This window comes from Vitis vinifera, chromosome 18 (genome assembly GCF_030704535.1).
Source record: "Vitis vinifera cultivar Pinot Noir 40024 chromosome 18, ASM3070453v1".
NCBI classification, from domain to species: domain Eukaryota; kingdom Viridiplantae; phylum Streptophyta; class Magnoliopsida; order Vitales; family Vitaceae; genus Vitis; species Vitis vinifera.
In genome coordinates, this window is record NC_081822.1 from 30,917,152 (window position 1) to 30,937,702 (window position 20,551).

At 33.3% G+C, this 20,551-nt stretch overlaps 1 protein-coding gene and 1 pseudogene across 1 annotated transcript; both read right to left on the reverse strand.

Moving 5' to 3' along the window:
- Window positions 1-497: 497 nt before the first annotated feature.
- Window positions 498-2,238, reverse strand: LOC100853769 (UDP-glycosyltransferase 88F5-like; annotated as a pseudogene).
- A 15,538-nt stretch (window positions 2,239-17,776) lies between these two features.
- Window positions 17,777-19,451, reverse strand: LOC100853698 (UDP-glycosyltransferase 88F5). The gene has a single exon (XM_003634544.4). It carries the CDS (start codon window positions 19,333-19,335, stop codon window positions 17,884-17,886), a length of 1,452 nt encoding a protein of 483 aa, XP_003634592.1. The 5' UTR covers window positions 19,336-19,451; the 3' UTR covers window positions 17,777-17,883.
- Between the last annotated feature and the right edge of the window lie 1,100 nt (window positions 19,452-20,551).

Consider the following 20,551-nt stretch of genomic DNA (forward strand, 5'->3'; position numbering starts at 1 on the left):
AACTTTATAAGGATAATTATCCTTTTATTCCAGCAGCTTCAAAGAGTCTGACAAATATGATGGAGAAATTGAACTCTTTCGTATAAAGTTGATACAGGAATAAGGGTGATTATCCTTTGCCCATCTACCCATTTCTTTTATACCAAAGTCCTTAAAATTATCCTTAGAAGACCTTACTTGCCCTTCCTCTTTCTATTTTATTTTTTAATTTTTTAATTTTTTTAATTTTATTTTATTTTTTATTTTTATCAATCCTATATCAAACCATCCTTTGATCATCCATTATCAGCTACTAATTGTATAGAAATATCATGTTTTGAAATGTCAACAATATTTGAAAACCCAAATTACCTTTGTTGATTATGAATGACCCTATGATCTTCTCCTTTGCCCATTCATTATCAAGCATTAATTTTAGGAGTGTTTGTGTTTTGAGTCTTTTAGTAACTTTTCTTGATGATGAGTTACACGATGTTTCTCGTCCAACTGCTCACTAATAGGAAGAAGCAAAGATTCAACCATATATAGATTTGTTCTAATTACAAAGATAAAAGCAAGCTAGATTCAGATACATTCCAATCAATCTTGACTCCAGACATCAGCCAATTTGGCAAGGGCAGTGGTGGATGAACCCCCCTCTTTCCAAGCTGCCAAAGCCATCTCTCTCATCTTCCTGCTTCTTTCTCTCAGCTCCCTCCCCTCTTCACACTCCATCAACTCTCTCACTCTCCTCTCCACCTCAGCTCCACTCACAAACATATCCTCATCCCTCTGCTCCACTCCAATAGCCATCTTCATATCCTCCACAAGAACAGCCTTATTCAGATGCTGCTCAGCATATAGAGGCCATGCCACCATTGGCACTCCTGCGACCACTGCCTCCAACACCGAGTTCCACCCGCAATGGGTTACAAATCCACCCACCGATCGGTGATTCAACACCGCCACCTGCGGCGCCCATGACTTCACCACCATTCCCCTATCCTTGGTTCTTTCCAGGAACCCCTCTGGCATTAGAGCATCCAAATCAACATCGGCCGTCACTGCAATCTGATTGCTTTTGTCGTTGGATGGTGGGTTCTTCACCACCCACAAGAATCTCTTGCCACTTCTTTCCAGTCCATTAGCTATCTCCTTCACCTGAGCGGGCGAGAACGCTCCGTTGCTCCCGAAGCACAAGAAGACAACACTCTGAATTGGCTGTGTGTCAAGCCAGGACAAGCAGCCATGGCGAGCTATACTACCAGCACTATTGCTTTAATCTTCACCAGTATCAGCAATCAAAGGGCCGATGCAGTAAACTGGAGGAGTTGGCCCATTGGGAACACATGTTCCCTCCCTGATTGTCTTAACGGCTATTGGCTCCAGGTCATCGATTGTATTTATCAAAAGTCCATCGGATTTTGGCAAAAGCTCTGAGAAGTGTAGCATATCATAATAGGCGGGGTCGTCTCGGTTGAGCCATGGTTGAAGCATTCGAGTGGCTTGTAGTGGAGGCAACCCAGGAAAGTCTATAAAGGTAGTGGGCATGTCCTTGAAGCTCTTATTGCTGGTCTCATACTGTTTGTGAATTGTCGGAAAGTAGAGGAAAGCCGCAACAGCAGCAGCACTGCCGGTGAGGAAGTGGAAAGTGGGAATTCCAAGGTCACGAGCAACAGGAAGAGCTGAAGCGCAAAAGTAGTCGATGATGAATGCCTGAACGGTGGAAGTTTTGGAGAGTTGCTGGAGAGAATGGAGGACATTAGAGGCACTGAGACGGAAGAACTCAAAGAAGACAGCGACGATACTGCGAGTGGAAGAAGAGGTGTCGACCGAGAGATAGGGGAAGCGGTGGAAAGAGATAGAAGGATTGGTTTGGGAGATGTGGTCAATGTAAGAGGTGGTGGCCGGGGTGTCAAAAGGGCCAGTGGAGAGGAGAATGGTGATGGAGAATCTGTGGGAGTAACGGCGAAGGATGAGCTTGCCTAGCTCTATCATGGACACCACATGGCCGATGAGTGGAGCTGGATACAGGACTATTGCATCATCCATTGTTGCTTAGTGTTGGATCTCTGGATTGAACAATCTTAGAATGAGAACTTTCAGATGACCTCAGTGTTAAGCTCAGTCAACGCATTATTGAACCAATAGTCTGCATCAAAGTACGTGCCGACATTTTGTTCCCGTGCCACACGTTGCCTGTCAACAGCTCCATTAAATTATTGGTTGTAGATGCACCTAAAAATGGTAGGAAATTATGAGTGATATATCACCTTAACTATAAGGGCCCCACACGACCACACTCCACCCATTTACTTGTGAACCCACCAACTAAAACAACCAACCGTTAAGTCTCCACTTGACCTGTCATATAATTCTAAGTTTTCATTTGTTTTCTTAATACATTCTTCGTAAAAAAATGGAAAATTAAACTGATAGAAGGAACTGCTTTTGTGAATTCCAATTATAAAAGTCAATGAAGAAAACTTATTGCCATTAGAGACTATTTAAATGACAAAATAAATATATTTAAATGGAGTAATCTTGCAACTATGGCTTAACCTTTTTTTTTTCCTATGAAAATTGAACTTATTTTTAGAAAATGAAAAAGAGTCAAATTTATTTTTTAGATTTTCAAAGATGCCAACCTTCAAATATTGATAATTCTTAGAAAAAAGAGATTTTTTGAGATTTTTTTTTCTTTTCAAAATGCCTATCTTTCTTTGACGAACAAACTCCTTTGCAATATAATAGGTTTCACGAAGGAGCAAGAAGCTCTGGTGGTGAAGTTATGGAATTCAATGAAGAAGAATGCTGGAGAGTTGGGTCTAAAATTCTTCTTGAAGTAATTCAAATTTTCCTTATTCTTCTCTACACATTGATAATTACCTTATTTCTTGATGATATATAAAAATTGAATAAAGCTTTGGTTTTTGATTGGGAAGTGTTGGATTCAATTTTTGTAGAATAATTGAGATTGCTCCATAAGCTAAAAACTATTCTCATTCTTGAAAGACTCAAAGGTTCCCCTGGAGAAGAACCCAAAGCTCAAGTCCCATGCCATGACTGTTTTTTATTTTTATTTTTTATGGTTGGTTACTCTTCTCCCCACCTCCAAATGGGTTATTAAAGATTACCATATACAAAATTTGAGGATTATGAACATTACAATACTTGGAAAAAAAAAATATTCTAATCATCTATAGGTGTGAACCTTTATAGCTCAACATATAGGTGAGCTTTTGAACCAAACCCCACCAAGATAGAATATGTGAATTATATAACTATTGGATCTTATATTATAAATTTATAATGTTCTTACAAAAAATGAAAAGTGCCCTCCAATAATTTTCTAGTGGTCTAACATGCCTCCCTTGCAACCATCCAAAGACCACATTATTGGTCTTCATCAACTACCTTTTCTTTAGTCTCTTGTCATTTGAAAATCACAAAGTAGTCAACATGGTCATACAAAATTTACATAGTTTATAAGAGGGATAATCTTTGAAAATATTTTTCAAACAAATCTTCTCATTATTCCCATCCAACCAATTTCAACCATGAAAAATACATGTCTGCATATCAAAATATTAAATTACAAGCTGCAAGATTTAACAAATTTTCCACATTTGATTCTTTTTGTAACTTCGTGCAGACTTGTGAATCAACTATTCAACATCGAAAAGCCAACAAAGTGACAATGAGAGACTCTACCTCAAAGAAATTAGGTGTTGTTCACTACAAATCTGGTGTCCTTGATGACCACTATGAGGTATATATAGTTATTATAAAGTATATGAAATTTTCAAGATGCTATAACTCTTTCAATTTAATGATTTGCAAACAATTTTTGAACCCAAAAAATAAATTATTCGGATCATATAGGTTACAAAGTTTGCATTGTTGGAAACAATAAAGGAAGCAGTTCCTGAAATGTGGTCACTAACAAGCTAATGATTAGTCAGTTGCTACTATCAAATCAGAGATGAAGTTGTCCTCTTACACATATGTGATCGAATCATCTATAAAATAAGATTGAATGAATGTATTGATACACAAGAGCTTGTTTGTTTTGGTTGTGTTTTTGGTTTGTTCATTAGGTGTGTGTTGGAATAAATATTTGAAAAGGTCTTAGTTTGAGAAAAGAGATACTTTTTCTATTATGTTTTGTTTGGTTGAAAGAAAAGGAAATTTTAAGATTTTGTTCCACCTTTTTACAGATTCTTCAATCTTCCTTGCAAAAAAATGGATGGTAGGAAAAGATTAAGGGTTAGACTAAAGTGATCTTGGAATCTAGAAGATGAAGCCATAAAAGAATGTTAGTAAAATAACATTTCCCATGCCACCAATATTCAAAAACCAGATGTCACTAAGGCATCATCATCAATTTTTGCCAAAAATAAATAACCCCATTTTATAAGGAACGGGATTTCATTTCTTGCAAAACAAACATGATTTCATTTCTTTTGGTTTAGATTTGTTCTTTGTCCATTGTCCATTGTAAGATTAACCAACTATCAAGACAACCTATTTTTTCTTATTCAATCATGCTTTGCAACTTTTTGGACATAATAAAAGCATGGAATATGACTTAAAAATGCAGAACATGTTGCCTAATGCCTTCTTTTACACATCTAAAGGATGATAACTTAAAAACATATAATTCTAAAAATTGATAAAATCTTTTGAAGTAAACACTAGTGATTTGAACATAAATTTTTCGTAATAATTCTTCAAATCTAACTTCTAAGAATTTAGAGATAAGCTACATGTAGAAGTGCAGATTGTGCTAAATAATGGATTCCCTTACAAATTGATCAAATCTTACTATTTTTGCAATTTGGGTAGGTTATTTATCTATCGATATGTCTGATTCGAGAGTGGGTTAGGAATTCTTAACCTATGCCAAGCGGGATTATCAAACAAAATAACTATTTTAGAGTTTGTACTATAGAAAATAGTATACTAAATGTTAATTTTAACCCATGAGTGCTTTTTGCATTTGCAATGATCATTTCCCTTGGATGAACTCAAATTAAAATAATAAGAATAAAGCGGTTAAGATATATCCATTGTTCTAACTTGTTTTTCCACAAGGAAATTTTTGCTTCTATTATGTGAACCAATACATAAGCTTATTGGAAGAATCCATTGTCCCTCAACAAACAAACTAGATAACATAACCTAGGACTGCACTACTCAAGCAATACATCAAATATATGAATTTAAAAGTACATATAATGTAAAAACCTATAACAAAAGCATGTTTGGATTTTACAAAAATAATAGGATATTATTTTTGCTTTATCCAAGTGTCAATAATTGATTTCACTTGAACGTCGGATTCTTCTGAAAGAATACTCCACAAATCTTCTGTCTTTGCATTTTTGCCACCCTCATGGACCTCTGCTTTGAAAAACAGCTAAAAGGTAAAAATGAACAAAAAAAAATGTTATCTATCAATCATCACAAAATAAAATAGTCTAATTCAGGAAGTGTGGATAAGGATGACTACAGAGTAAATGATATACTCTTGATGACTAACAATATTGTGCTGTAGAGGAATGCACCATAGGCACAAGTAATGTAGAGAAATAAACACTTTTGAACATTTCATCAGTTCCTACTTTAAGGGGGAAGACATAAGTTTGCATACCACCATGACCAAACAATCTAGAAGTTTATTCCCAATAGTATGACCATTCTTGCAGCTGTAGGGTATGAAAATGAAATTTGCATAAAATTTTCAAATGACTCATAGGGTAAACATCATCTACTTTAAGAAGAATGCAAACAAGACCATATGCATAGTGTTAGAAGGCTGTGAAAAACAATATTTTTAAGATAATTAAAAACTAGGTAAAAAAATTAAATTATATGCAAGTAGAAATCAAGTATAGTAGCCAATTTACAACAAAAAAGCAAGGCATTCTGTGTGGGGTCATAGTATGAGTGATGTAGAACAAAGCCTATATAACTACAATCATAATTAAAATTGTAGTAACTATGATATTTCCACAATCATAATTAAATACTTAAACACTTTCTTAATTGATATTGAAATCATGGATTGTATCATCATTGAATGCCAAAGATAAGTCCTATGGTGGACAAAGGAACTACGTAAGGTTCACAAATGAGGTACTTATGGTGCACAAAGGTAGTACTTAAGGTGCACTAAGGCAGTACACATGGTTGATTAAAGTAGTACCCAATGTGCATTAAGGTAGTACACAAAGTTGATTAAAGTAGTACCTAAGGTGCATTAAGGTAGTACCTAAGGTTCACCAAGGCAGTACCTAAGGTTCACCAAGGCAGTACCTAAGGTTCACCAAGGCAGTACCTAAGGTTCACCAAAGCAATACCAAAGGTTCACCAAGGCAGTATCTAAGGTTCACTAATGTAGTACTTAAGGTTCATCAAGGCAATACCTAAGGTCTATTAAGGCAGTACCTAAGGTCCACTAAAGTGGTAACTAAGGTCCACTAAGGTAGTACCTAAGGTTCACTAAGGTACTATCCAAGGTTCACTATACTATCCAAGGTTCACTAAGGTACTATCTAAGGTCCACTAAGGTAGTACCCAAGGTTCGTTAAGGTAGTACCCAAGGTTCATTAAGGTAGTACCCAAGGTTCACTAAGGTAGTCCTTAAGGTTCACTAAGATAGTACCCAAGGTTCATTAAGGTAATACCTAAGGTTCACTAAGGTAGTATATAAGGTTGCTTAAGGTAGTACCTAAGGGTTACTAGGGTAGTATCTAAGGTATAGTCACCACTATACCAAAGGTGAACTAACTGACCACACCAATTTAACACATAATGCCATGCTCAATTCTATGTAGAACCGAATATGTTGTAAGTTCCGTTCGGATTGAAAACCACTTATGGGTCCTACGCTTAACAAACTAACTGCCTAAGATTGGCAAATGAACACCAAATGTTCACAAATGAAGTAACTAATGTTCAAAAATGAAGTTTGCTAAGGTTCACACAAGTAATACTCTAGGTATGTTAAGGTAGTACCTAAGGTTCACTAAGGTAGTACTTAAGGTTGATTAAGATAGTACTTAAGGATGGTTAAGGGAGTACCTAAGGGACTGTCAGCACTAGACCAAAGGTGAACCAACCGACCTCACTAATTTAGCATCTAATGCCATGCTCAATTCTATGTGGCACCAAATATGTTCTAAGTTCCATTAAGATTGAATGCCACATGTGGGTCATATGGTTCCACAAACCGATTGCCTAAGGTTGGCAAAAAAGCTACCCAATGTTTACAAATGTTGTGATTATGGCTCATAAATGAAGTTTGGGGCTTCACATAAGTTAGTACCCAAGTTTAAGTAAGATAGTACCTAAGGTAGATTAAGATGGTACCTAAAGGTTACTAAGGTAGTACTTAAGGTATAATCACCACTATACCATATGTTAACCGATTGACCACACTAATTAAACACATAGTACATTAAAGTATACATCATTGATTTTGGCAAATTTAATGGAAAAAATAATAAAAATACAATAATTTGCCTCAATCTAGTTGTGCCCCATCATTTAATAGATGTGTCACAAGGCCTACAATCATCATCTATTTTCCCTAACTCCACACATCATGTGTAGTGCAATTATGGCTTTTCCTTAAGCCTAATTAATTACAAAATTGTTGACCTTCAATTAACACGTTGCAAAAGCATGTTATTTAACTTGAAATTCATCAAAATGAAGCTTGAACTCCATGTATAGTTATACTGTCCACAAGGTATATATGCAATTCCAACACACACATACACTTCGATCCCTTATATTTATTCAACACCCTTTAAATTCTAATTTTTTATTCATTGGCTAGGAATTTTCCTCTTTGTTTCTTCTCCAACCATGAAAATTCTCATTCTCATGCTTATATGTACAAAACCAATGATCTTATAAAAATGTACAAAACCAATAGTTCAACAACCAAAGATTTGCAAAATGTAACCCTCCTCAACTTTAATAGGCTATAAAGAAAACAATTTAAAACCTCCTATAACTAAGTCTATTGATGATAATCTTCCAAAAGTTTCTAAGCAACTAAGGATTACTCCAACTCTTTAGTGAATATAGCCTAGGTTTCCCATAATAAGTAGTAATAGAGATTGCGATATTCACAACAACAAATATTAAATAATGATAAAAATGATGGTCATGACAATAATGATAAGTGACACTACCTTTAGAAAGAATTCAATTTCATGTGTAAACATAACTTTTCTGAGTGAAACCATCAACATGAAAGTAGCATACTCACAACACCAAACAAATAACTAGCACCACCACCATTAAAAATGTTTTTTATAATTTTAATTTGTTGAAAAGTCTTAAAATAATGCATGATGCAACAATTTAAGCAGAAGGATAAAAGAAGTGCACCTCGAATTACCAATATGGCAATCCCGTTTGTCAACCTTTAGACTTAACCAAGGATGAAAATATCTGTAATTACGGATATATTAGTACTTCGATTTTACGGATATATCGGATATATCAGTGGATATTTTGGAAAAAAATATCGATAGACTTAAAATTGTCAAAAACTCATGAAAATGTAAGGAAAACCTCATAATAATATAATTAGAATTATAATAGACATTTTAAAGTTATTTTATTGAAAAATTTGATATATGTATAACATGATTTATCATATTTGATAATAATATTGTATGCATCGATAAAAATATGAATTTTATAAGTGTACATTTATTATTAAATTACATCTAATATTATGATATTTGATTATAATATGTCTAATTTTTAAATATCTATTAATATTAAAATTATGATCCATTTAATTCAATTGTATTAAACAATATAAAATAAATTATATATATATATATATATATATATATATATATATATAATTTATTAATATTTAATGATATTAAAAACATTATGAAGAAAATTATATAATTTTTATATTTTTGGTAATCAATTAAAAGAAAATTTTGCATTTAATTATAAAATAATTACAATTAATTTGCTCTTTAAAATATTCTTTTAATATTTTCTTTATATAATGAGTTTAAGTATATGTAAGTTTAGTGCACAATATATAACAAGGGCAAGTTTGCTCAGATGGCAAGTGGAGTGTACCCCAAACCTTTTGGTTTGGGGTTCAAATCCCCTCAAAAGCAAAAGGAGAAGGCACTGTAGCACAGTGACTTCACTTTAGCGCATTTGACTTCCGTTGACCACGCGATATATCGCCAAAATCATCGATATAATATTTCTCCATAAAATATCGTGTCGATACCCTCATATCGCGATATTTTCCTCTTTGGACTTAACCCAAAAGTTTTACTAGATAATCCTAGAAACAACGCCATATTTAACCTGAATAATTACTATCTCCATATATACTCTCAATTCGAAAGGGAAAAAAGAAGAAGTCATGTTTAGGTGCTAATTAACATCTTTTAAAATAAATATCTAAATTCAATCAATATGCAGTTAGCATGATCACTTGATCAATATCATCATTTATTTTTGCTTCTGTCGTAGTCCTCAAGAAACTAGGACAATGAAGTCAAATTAACACAATGTATACTACAAATTGGGGGTAATGAGCTGAAAAGAACTGTTATTGAATCAAATGAACATTTAGTTGAACCCCAAATGAATCTTAATCTAGGTTTACATCCTCACAATGTACAACGACCTCGATCTCAATAGAACCAATTAACAAGATATCAAAAAAGTATTGTTAGCAAACAAAAGGAAAAAAAAAAACGAAGTTGTGGACAAAACAAAATTCAATTCAACCTGAGATAAAAGAATGAAATAGATGAAGGCATGTTGTGAGAAACAATAGAGAAACTCAAGGAAACTGATATAGCTTAAGCCACCATTTCGTCTCTTTATTATAGAGAAAGCATTGTTTGTGAAGGGACAGACGATGCTACCAAATTGAAATTGGGTAATACCCAATGGGAAACTTATGTTTGGAAATGAAGGAGCTTGGAAAGTGCAGTGCGACTGAAACACATGTAAAGAAGTTGATGATGATGGGTATCCCATGCCCTTCGATCTGCATCGTCTAGTTCTGACAAGAAAAGGTTAGGGTTAAGTTTCACCGTATTCTTGTGATTCCGGGAATATTTGGTAAAATAAGAGGTTTGTTTTTATTTATTTTTTTATTTATGCGATTTGGATTTTTCAGATTCAGATCAACACAAGAAAAGGTGTTAGGGTTTCTTGATTTTTGGGTTTCAAGAGAAAGAGAAGTAGATAGAGGATGGAATCGTCTATTCAACGTTAGTGTTGACCAGGGTAGAAAGAAAAGTGTAGGGTGTTTTTCAGTTTTTTTTATATTATTTATTTATTTATTATCTGATATGGAAGCTGAGTTGGAGGAAAGAAGAGGGCAATTTGGATATAAACTAACAACTAAGTTGAGAGTGCATGAATCTCATATTATTTTTGGGATTAGAATAGTTATATTAAAAAGGTCAAAAGTTGGGTTTCCAATTTCATATATTTTTCATATTACCAACCCAAAACACAAGTTTCCCTAAATTATTTCATGACAACTGGCCAAAGACCCCAACTACTAGATCGATATTTGTAAGCCTTATAACAATCTTCGCCGTCTAAATATTGAACCCACCTTAACAGTGGAATGGGAGTAGTGAACTCTTTCCATATTATGAGTAATTGCACAAAAACCTATTATTATATTTCAATATAAAGTAATTTGTCCCACCGTGTTTAAATTGTTATTTGGGATGGAGATGAAAATAAACTTAAAGAATCCTAATCTCCAACACACATTTGAGAAAAAAAAATTAAAAGAAATTTTAGGTTTTACTATTATCATACAACCATTTTATTTGAACTAGACTGAGAAAATAAAGGTTATGCTTAATTAAGAAAAACACCCAAAATGGGGGTAAATTGGGTTTTTTTTTAAATCTTTTCAATCATAGCAAGTTCAAGCACAATATAAACAAAATAAAGATATAGAGTTAGAGAATTCAAACTCGGGTTTTGTAGTAGTTCGACACTTCCTTGCCTACGTCCACTCTCCTCAATCTCCTAACCGAGTGAGGGTTCTACTAACTTGAAGCTTCAACCAAGCTTCCAATCTTCTTACACTTGGATTCCAGCTCCAATGGGCTCTTACACAATCTCTTCAAGATTCAAACCTCTTGAAGGCTTTAACACTCAGATTTTACAAGAAAGAATCCCTCAACCTAGCTTAAGGATAGCTCAAATACGAGACAAAGCTAGGATGACACACAAGAGTGCACTAAAGGATATGCAAGTGATGATTTAATGCATTAAGAAACAAATGAGAGCTTTTTGGTCAAGAACAGGTAGGTAGACAATTGATTGCAAGTTTTCTCTTGTCAATAAATGAAGTGCAACTCTTAATTTATAGGTTTCTAAGCTTGGGAGTCAAAAACAGCAAAGGGTAACCTCGACCGATCGAGCTAGGGGTCGACCAATTCACTAGCCGTTGGAGCATTTAATGCTTGATAGGTTACTGTTGCCTCTACCGGACCTCGACAGAGAAGAGAAGGCCACTGGGAGAGAGAGAAAGTTTTTGTGCATCCCTCGACCGGCCCTAGACCGGACGAGGGCAATCGATCGACCAGTTCCTCAACCAGTTGAGCTGGTTGGCCATAGCCTCGATTGGTTGAGCCTTTTGGCCCCGAAAAACTATCTTTTTCAATTCCTTTATTTTCTAACACTTAGGCAAGGTCTTTAGGAGAATTATTAATCCAATTATAAAAAATTTTGCCTAAGGTACATTTGTTAAAAACTCAGGTTTTAATGAAATTGAAGTTTTAAAGAATAAACTGAGTTTTCTAAGTTGCATGAAACGTGTGAAAATCCTAAATGCACTCATGCATTCATCTTACATTAGTTTCCTATGATCACAAGTCTTCCAAGCGTCTTAATCTTGTATCCATTTGGTTATTTGATGAATTTTCGAGTTTATGCTTGAGATTCTTAACCATTAAACCAATTAGTCACTTAACCATGGTTTGTTATCATCAAAACCCGATTAGGAGAACCCTTAACATAGACTAATAATGAATCACCTAAGCTACTCGTTTAGATGTATAATAAGATAAACAAAATTTTTTTGAACTTTAGAGTGTGCAAGAGAGAAAGAGTGTATGTGTAAAAAACTGGCATTAAAAAAATATTTGTAGATTAAATCAAGTATATATTTTGAGGCAATTAACATATTTTCCTCAATAATGAATTTAAAAAGTGAAAAATGAAATTTGCTATGTAATAATATTAGTATAATTATTTAAAAAGTAGACATTGTAACATTTAGAGTGCTTCATATCATAATGGTTTAATGGTTAAGTGCATAAATTTCAAGATAATTTCATTTTCTATTAGCAAACATGTTGTCTCATTTAATTCTAATAAGTACATGTTTCTTTTTGTAAAGAATATTGTATAAAATATTTTTTATGTCAATATGCTAATATAATATTAACTTTTTTAATACAATAAGAAATTAAAGTTATTAGGCATATCTCTATAAATATTTTTAGTCATAAAGACAAAAAGGTTATTAGATGAAAATGAACTTGTGAAGATTACATGTGGTAGATAGAGATATGAGGAAGAATGAGAGAGGGGTTTATGATTCAAGGTGTAGATATAAGGAGTGGGGAAACATGAAATGTTTTGCAACTCAATTATTGTACTTGATTTCTATTCTTTATAATATTTTCTATAGAATAATGGAATAATCTTTCTCATTTGTGGATATAAACATGGTTGGTCAAACCATATTAAAACCTCACATATCTTTGTGTGTGGATTTGTTATCTTTGGATTCTTGTATTAACATAATTTCATTAAAACTTCTATTGACACAATAAATTGGTATTCGAGCCTTGATTAAATATTTCTAAAAGAGTTAAAGAGAGCACAAACACATAATAGAATAACAAAATGGATTTTAATTGAAGGTGGAATTAATTGTTCTCTCTTTGGGGTGTGATTTATAAAGCATGTATAGAGAGTGATAGAAGATTTATGTAATGGAATTTGATTGGATGTGGAAATTATTGCAAATTGTATCAAATTCTTAATTAGTATGGATTTTTTTATTAAAAAATATTGCATATATTTCATATATTGATATGTCATTATAATATTAGATTTTCTTATAGAATAAAGAAATTCATCATGAATATCTCCATAAATATTCTAGGTCATGAGGGGAAAGAGGTTAAAAAATTGAGATGAGTTTGTGAAAACATTATGTGGTAGATAAAAATGTGAGAAAGAATTAGAGACACTTGATGGATTAAGGAGACTTGTGGTTCAAGGTGTAGATATAGGAAGTGGGGAAACATTGAATGTTTTGAAATCAAATAGTTGTATCGAGTTTATATCTTTTATAATGTTCTTTGTAATGTAGTAGAATAATCTCTCTCATCCATGAACATAAGTATGGTTGGTTGAACCACATTAAAACCTCTATTAGAGTACATGACATACACTGTGAACCTAAATTCCTACAAGTTTAAGCTTTTAGAAAAATTGATTGTTCAGCATGGTATCAAAGCCTTGTTCAATTGGAGGTCAAGCATTGGAACATCACCATTGTATGTTTATCTTCTCAATTTATTAAGCCCATCTATAAGCCTAAAAGTGGAGACTATATGTGAAGGAGGGTGTTAAAATGCTTGATATACATTGTGAGCTCAAATTCTACAAGTTTAAGTTTTTATAAAAATTGGTTATTCAACAACCTCACATCCCTTTTGTATGTGGATTGGTTTTATCTTTGTTTCTTGTATCAACATTGAAGCTTCTGCCTACACAACAAAGCATGTGATCATAAGCAGTTAATTTTTGTTTATTTGAAATTGTGGACAAAGAATTTCATTTTTTATTTAATTTATTATATGTTAAAAGTGATGGAAACTTTTGTCTTCATTGTTTATTCATTCTCTTTATAATTTATTAAGGATATGTTTGGATTGATTACTTTGAAGTCACAAGCTCTTTTTTGAGCTCAAGAAGCGTTTTTATGCCTATTTGATTAATTTTATTCAAAGAGCTCATAATTAAAAAGAAAAAATTGCTTGATTTGAAAGTTAGAAAAATGTTATTTCTTGTCGAATTTCTATTTTGGTTTATGCAAGAAGTTTTTTTATGTTTAATGAAACTTTGATAAAATCAATATTATCCTTCCAAAACCTTAACTATAACTTTCTATTTATTTTTTTAATTAAAATTAAAAATAAGAAGTTATCCTAAATGGGCTCTAAATATCACAAGTATTTACTACATAAATTTTCCATAATTGGCTACAATATTTTAAAATACAAATCGCTCCTTTAAACCGATTAATCTACTCCTAAAATAAAAAAATAAAAAAATAAAAAAGTTGAGTCCATAATGTTATAAATAAAAAACATACATATTCATAGATTGTCAATACGGTCACCACTAAATCACCACATCATTACAAAAATTTTTGGGTATTGATTTGTAAATTATTGTGCTAAAGTTACTAGGATTTCATGTATTTTTATTTCCCAAGGTATATAAAACATTGTGCACTTCTTAGTATTCTTTAATTATTAAAATGGGTATACACATGGGTATGAAAAGTTGACCCATAGTTGATTTATTGAAAATAACTCATAGATTGTTAGTACATTAGGTTGTTTAGTTTAAGTTGAAAATGTTGTTCCATTCATCTTGGCTTATGACTTTTCTAGTTAACCGTGTCTTACTATCTATTAAAGATTCAAGGTTGTTATGTAATCAACTCAAAATAACATAAGCAAGTATAGAGATCCAAGAAAGACTAATTTGATTAAAATATGGTATAAAGTGGATTTTAGGTTTAAATTGAGTTAAAATGCTTTTTAATTAATTAAATTAAAAAATTAGTCAAGCATTCAAGAGCTCTTACTTGGTACTCAAGAGCTATGTGTGCTTAAGTGCTTCTTGAAAGCATTCAAGCGCTTCTTGAAAACGCTCAAGCATTAGAGGTGCTCAAGCACTCAAGTGTTCATAGCATACTTTCCTAATTACAAATTGTGATTTGTTTTAATTCTTTCTACCTTCTAAAGATTGATTTTTTGAAAATTTAGGATTATGTCCATTATGGTTTCATCTATATAAATACTATGCCTAAAAATCTTTTTGTGTGTGATGTAAACTTTAGAAAAATCAAGTGCTAGCTTTCTCGCATCCCAAAATGCTCAAATGTTTGATAATTCTCATTCTTGGGTTTTTGAGAGAGCTTTACATCCCGTTAAGTGTTATTATAGTCCACTCGGTGCATGTGTGGTGCTACTTCATGAGCATGGAGACTAGTATAGGTACTAGGGGGCAAGACTTTGGAATAGCATTCCTAGATAAATCTATATATTTAATTTTCTTTCGATAGTAGATTTGTGATCAATGGTGTCTTACCCCTTGGCTTTTACATCCTCATAGTCTCTAGGAGCTAGATTTTGAGAGTGATTTTTGTGTAAAAAATTTTGTCTTGTACGATTGTGTCTTGATGATGAGTTACACAATATTTCTTATCCAACTGCTTCAATACATGATCAATAGGAAGAAACAAAGATTTAAACATAGGCTTATGCTAATTAGAAAGTTTAAGGCAAGATTCATTATTCATGTAGGAGAAATATTCAGATACATTCCAATCAATCTTGATTCCATACATCAACCAATTTGGCTAGGGTAGTGGTGGATGAACCCCTATCTTTCCAAGATGCCCAAGCCATCTCTCTCATTTTCTTGTTTCTTTCTCTCAGCTCCCTCCCTGTTTGATCCTCCATTAACTCTCTCACTCTCCTCTTTAACTCAGCTCCACTCACAAACATTCATACACAAGCAAGTGATCTAAATCCGGTCTTGCCTACTCGAAGATTTTGAACCAAAGCCTGACTTAACATTACTGCATGCGTTGGCCAGACTCAACTTAGCTTGACCACGTTAAGGCAAGGGTTCGCTTACTTTTTAGCCCGATCATGACTCAGACAAACTTGAGCTTGACCAAACTATCAGAAAGCCTCATCTAGGATTTTTTTTTTGGCTTTAATGGATAATGAAATTAAAATCAAAGTCATAAATTTTCAAGGATAATATTGATACTGAAGGAGTTTTATTAAATATTAAAGAACTTTTTCAATAGGTCAATATTAGTATTGAAGGAAATTTATTAAATATGAAAGAACATCTTGAATAATTCAAAATGAGGTTGTACAGGAAGTAGCAGTTTTTTTTATTTTTATTTTTATTTTTACTTTAATGTTAACCATATTGGAGAATTCTAATTATCTAAAAGTATAATAATTTGATTATAATTCTAAAAAATTAATATATGGAAACTAGATTTGCCAAAACTAGTCTTTCGGTAGCTCCAAATGTCCACCTTCCCACGTCAAATTACTATAGAAGAACATAAAATGGTAGTTCAGTAAAAATCATAAATTTTCTTCTAATTTAATTAGATCACTAATATTAAATACTTTTTAAAATCATTTTTTACTTATTTTTGGGTTTTTATTTATTTATTTATTTACCACAGTGCATGAGAAATTGCTCATCACACTAGCTTAATTTTTAACGTCATTTGCTTTTAGGTTATGAAAATTAGTATGTTTGTAAAGTTTGATAATTTGACAATTAAAGTTATATTTTCTATTACTTCTTTTAAAACTTTATATACAAATATAGATGAGGTGTACAAGGAAATAAATAAACCATATTCCTAACATATAGGGAAATTACTAACCCACCACTAAGCCATTTAAACCATTCCAAACCTGTCTTGTTAAACAGCACACAAATATCATCTCTTTTCATCACTATTAAGATAAAACAAATGTTATATATACACTATGGCAAATTCAATTATTCTACCCTCTTTCTCCTATCCTCTTAATAATATAAGTTTGAAATAAAGATAAACAAATTTAAAGTGAAATAAAGATAAACAAGTTTAAAGTGGATGTAGGAAAGTTTTTCAAATCTGGGACGAGTTTGAAATGGATTTAATTATTACATTTTCCTGCACCCTCTTTATATATATAATTAAATAAAAATTATTCTAATTCATTTTTTTAACACATAAAATAAAAAAGTATTTCTCATAAAATTAAGTTATAAAAAGTTTATAATATTTATTATTTATCAATTATATTTATTTTTAATTTAGTTAAAATTAAAAAAAAAAGAATTGAAAAAACTTGTCTTACCTTGTGTTTATTATTATTATTATTATTATTATTATTTCTCCGACATGATGAGCTAATAGATCTAAACAATTGAGGTGGGATGTGGTGGGACGGGACGACTCGCCCGAGCCTACATTGTTGCCATCAACCCATTTCTTTATCAGCCTTATAAGGGTCATCATCCTTTATTCCAGCAACTTTATATAGTCTGACAAATATGGGTGATTATCCTTGGAATAAAGTTGATACAAGACCAAGGGTGATTATCCTTTGCCCATCTAACCATTTCTTTTATACCGAAGTCCTTATAATTATCCTTAGAAGACTTTACTTGCCTTTTTTTTTTTTTATCAATTCTTTGTCAAACTATCCTTTGATCATCCATTATCAGCTACTAATTGTATAGAAATATCATGTTATGAAATGTCAATAATATTTGAAAACCAAAATTACTTTTGTTGATGATGAGTTACCCTATGATCTTCTCCTTTGCCATTCATTACCAATCATTAGTTTTAGAAGTGGTTGTGTTTTGAGTCTTTTAATAACTTTTCTTGATGATGAGTTACACAATATTTCTCGTCCAACTGCTCCAATACATTAATAGGTAGAAAGAAAGATTCAAACATAGATTTGTGCTACTTAGAAAGATAAAAGCAAGCTAGATTCAGACACATTCCAATCAATCTTGACTCCAGACATCAGCCAATTTGGCAAGGGCAGTGGTGGATGAACCCCCATCTTTCCAAGCTGCCAAAGCCATCTCTCTTGTCTTCCTGCTTCTTTCTCTCAGCTCCCTCCCCTCTTCACACTCCATCAATTCTCTCACTCTCCTCTCCACCTCAGCTCCGCTCACAAACATATCCTCATCCCTCTGCTCCACTCCAATATCCATCTTCATGACCTCCACCAGAGCTGCTTTATTCATATGCTGTTCAGCATATAGAGGCCAGGCCACCATTGGAACCCCTGCGACCACTGCCTCCAATACTGAGTTCCACCCGCAATGAGTTACAAATCCTCCCACAGATGGGTGATTCAGCACCGCCACCTGCGGCGCCCATGACTTCACCACCATTCCCCTATCTTTGGTTCTTTCCAGGAACCCCTCTGGCATTAGAGCATCCAAATCAACATCGGCCGTCACTGCAATCTGCTTGCTTTTGTCGTTGGATGGTGGGTTCTTCACCACCCACAAGAATCTCTTGCCACTTCTTTCCAGTCCATTGGCTATCTCCTTCACCTGAGCGGGCGAGAACGTTCCGTTGCTCCCGAAGCACAAGAAGACAACACTCTGACTTGGCTGTGTGTCAAGCCAGGACAAGCAACCATGGCGAGCTACACTACCAGCAATATTGCTTTCATCTTCACCAGTATCCGCAATCAAAGGGCCGATGCAGTAAACTGGCGGAGTTTGCCCATTGGGAACACATGTCCCCTCCCTGATTGTCTTAACGGCTATTGGCTCAAGATCATGGAAAGTATTTATCAAAAGTCCATCGGATTTTGGCAAAAGCTCTGAGAAGTATAGCATATCATCATAGGCGGGGTCGTCTCGGTTGAGCCATGGTTCAAGCACTCGAGTGGCTTGTAGTGGAGGCAACCCAGGAAAGTGTAAAAATGTAGTGGGCATGTCCTTGAAGCTCTTATTGCTGCTCTCATACTGTTTGTGAATTGTCGGAAAGTAAAGGACAGCCGCAACAACAGCAGCACCGGTGGTGAGGAAGTGGTAAGTGGGAATTCCAAGGTCACGAGCAACAGGAAGAGCTGAAGCGCAAAAGTAGTCGATGATGAATGCCCGAACGGTGGAAGTTTTGGAGAGTTGCTGGAGAGCATGAAGGACATTAGAGGCACTGAGACGGAAGAACTCAGAGAAGACAGCGACGATATTGCAAGTGGAAGAAGAGGTGTCAACCGATAGATACGGGAAGCGGTCGAAAGAGATGGAAGGATTGGTTTGGGAGATGTGGTCAATGTAAGAGGTGGTGGGCGGGGTGTCAAAAGGACCAGTAGAGAGGAGAATGATGATGGAGAATCTGTGGGAGTAACGGCGAAGGATGAGCTTGCCTAACTCTATCATGGACACCACATGGCCGATGCCTGGACCTGGATACAGGACTATTGCATCATCCATTGTTGCTCCGTGTTGGATCTCTGGATTGGACAAGCTCAGAATGAGAACTTTCAGGTCTCCTCAATGTTAAGCTCAGTCAAAAAAATATCGCAATAGCGCATTATTGAATGGTCTGCATCAAAGTACGTGCCCACATATTTTTCCCATGGCTGTCAACATCTCCATTAAATTATTTGTCCCTTTTTAACTTCTGCAATAATTTTAAAAAATAATTATTAAAAACGGGTAGGTGAAAAAATATTGATTATTAAAAAATGATAGTTGAAAACATAATGATATATCTACACTTTCTGTCACATGAAAGCTGTTTTTGAAAAGACATCTTTTATAATTTTCAAAATCATGATACACGGTTTAAAATAATTAAATTTAAGTTAATTTAGAAAATTAGATTTATATTAAAGATGTCTCTTGAAAAAGACATTTTTCATAATTCCATAAAATTCAATATGTATTAAAAGTGTTTTTTCAAGAAACACCTTTTATAATTTAATAAATTTGAACTTGTTTCATAAATTTGATTTTAAGCTAAATGTGTCTTTTCAAGAGATATCTTCTAGAATTCCAAAAAATTTGAATTTATACAAAAGATGCCACTTTAAAAGACACTTTTCATAATTTCACAAATTTCAATATATACTAAATGTGTCTCTTGAGAAAAACCTTCTACAATTCCAAAAAATTGGATTTATACTAAAGGTGTCTCTTGAAAAGACACTTTCTACAATTCCACAAAATCCAATATGTATTGAAGGTGTCTCTTCACATTTGACAAATTTGAATTTATACTACATTCTCATGAATTTGATTTTAAGTTTGAGGTGTTTCTTGAAGAGACATTTTTTACAATTCCAAAGAGACACTTTCTATGATTCCAAAAAAATTGAATTTATACTAAAGGTGTCTCTTAAGAGACACTTTTCACAATTCCATAAATTCCAATATATACTACTGGTATCTTTTCAAGAGATGTCTTCAACTATTTCACAAATTTTAATTTATATTATGTGTCTCTTAACTTTGATTTTGAAGGTGTGTCTCTAAGAGACACCTTCCATAATTCCACAAAATCTGATATATACTAAAAAGGTCTCTTGAAAATAAACATTCTACTATTCTAAAAAAATTGGATTTATACTGAAGGTATCTCTTTCATAATTTCACAAATTTTAATTTATATTATTATGTGTCTCTTAAATTTGATTTTATATTGAAG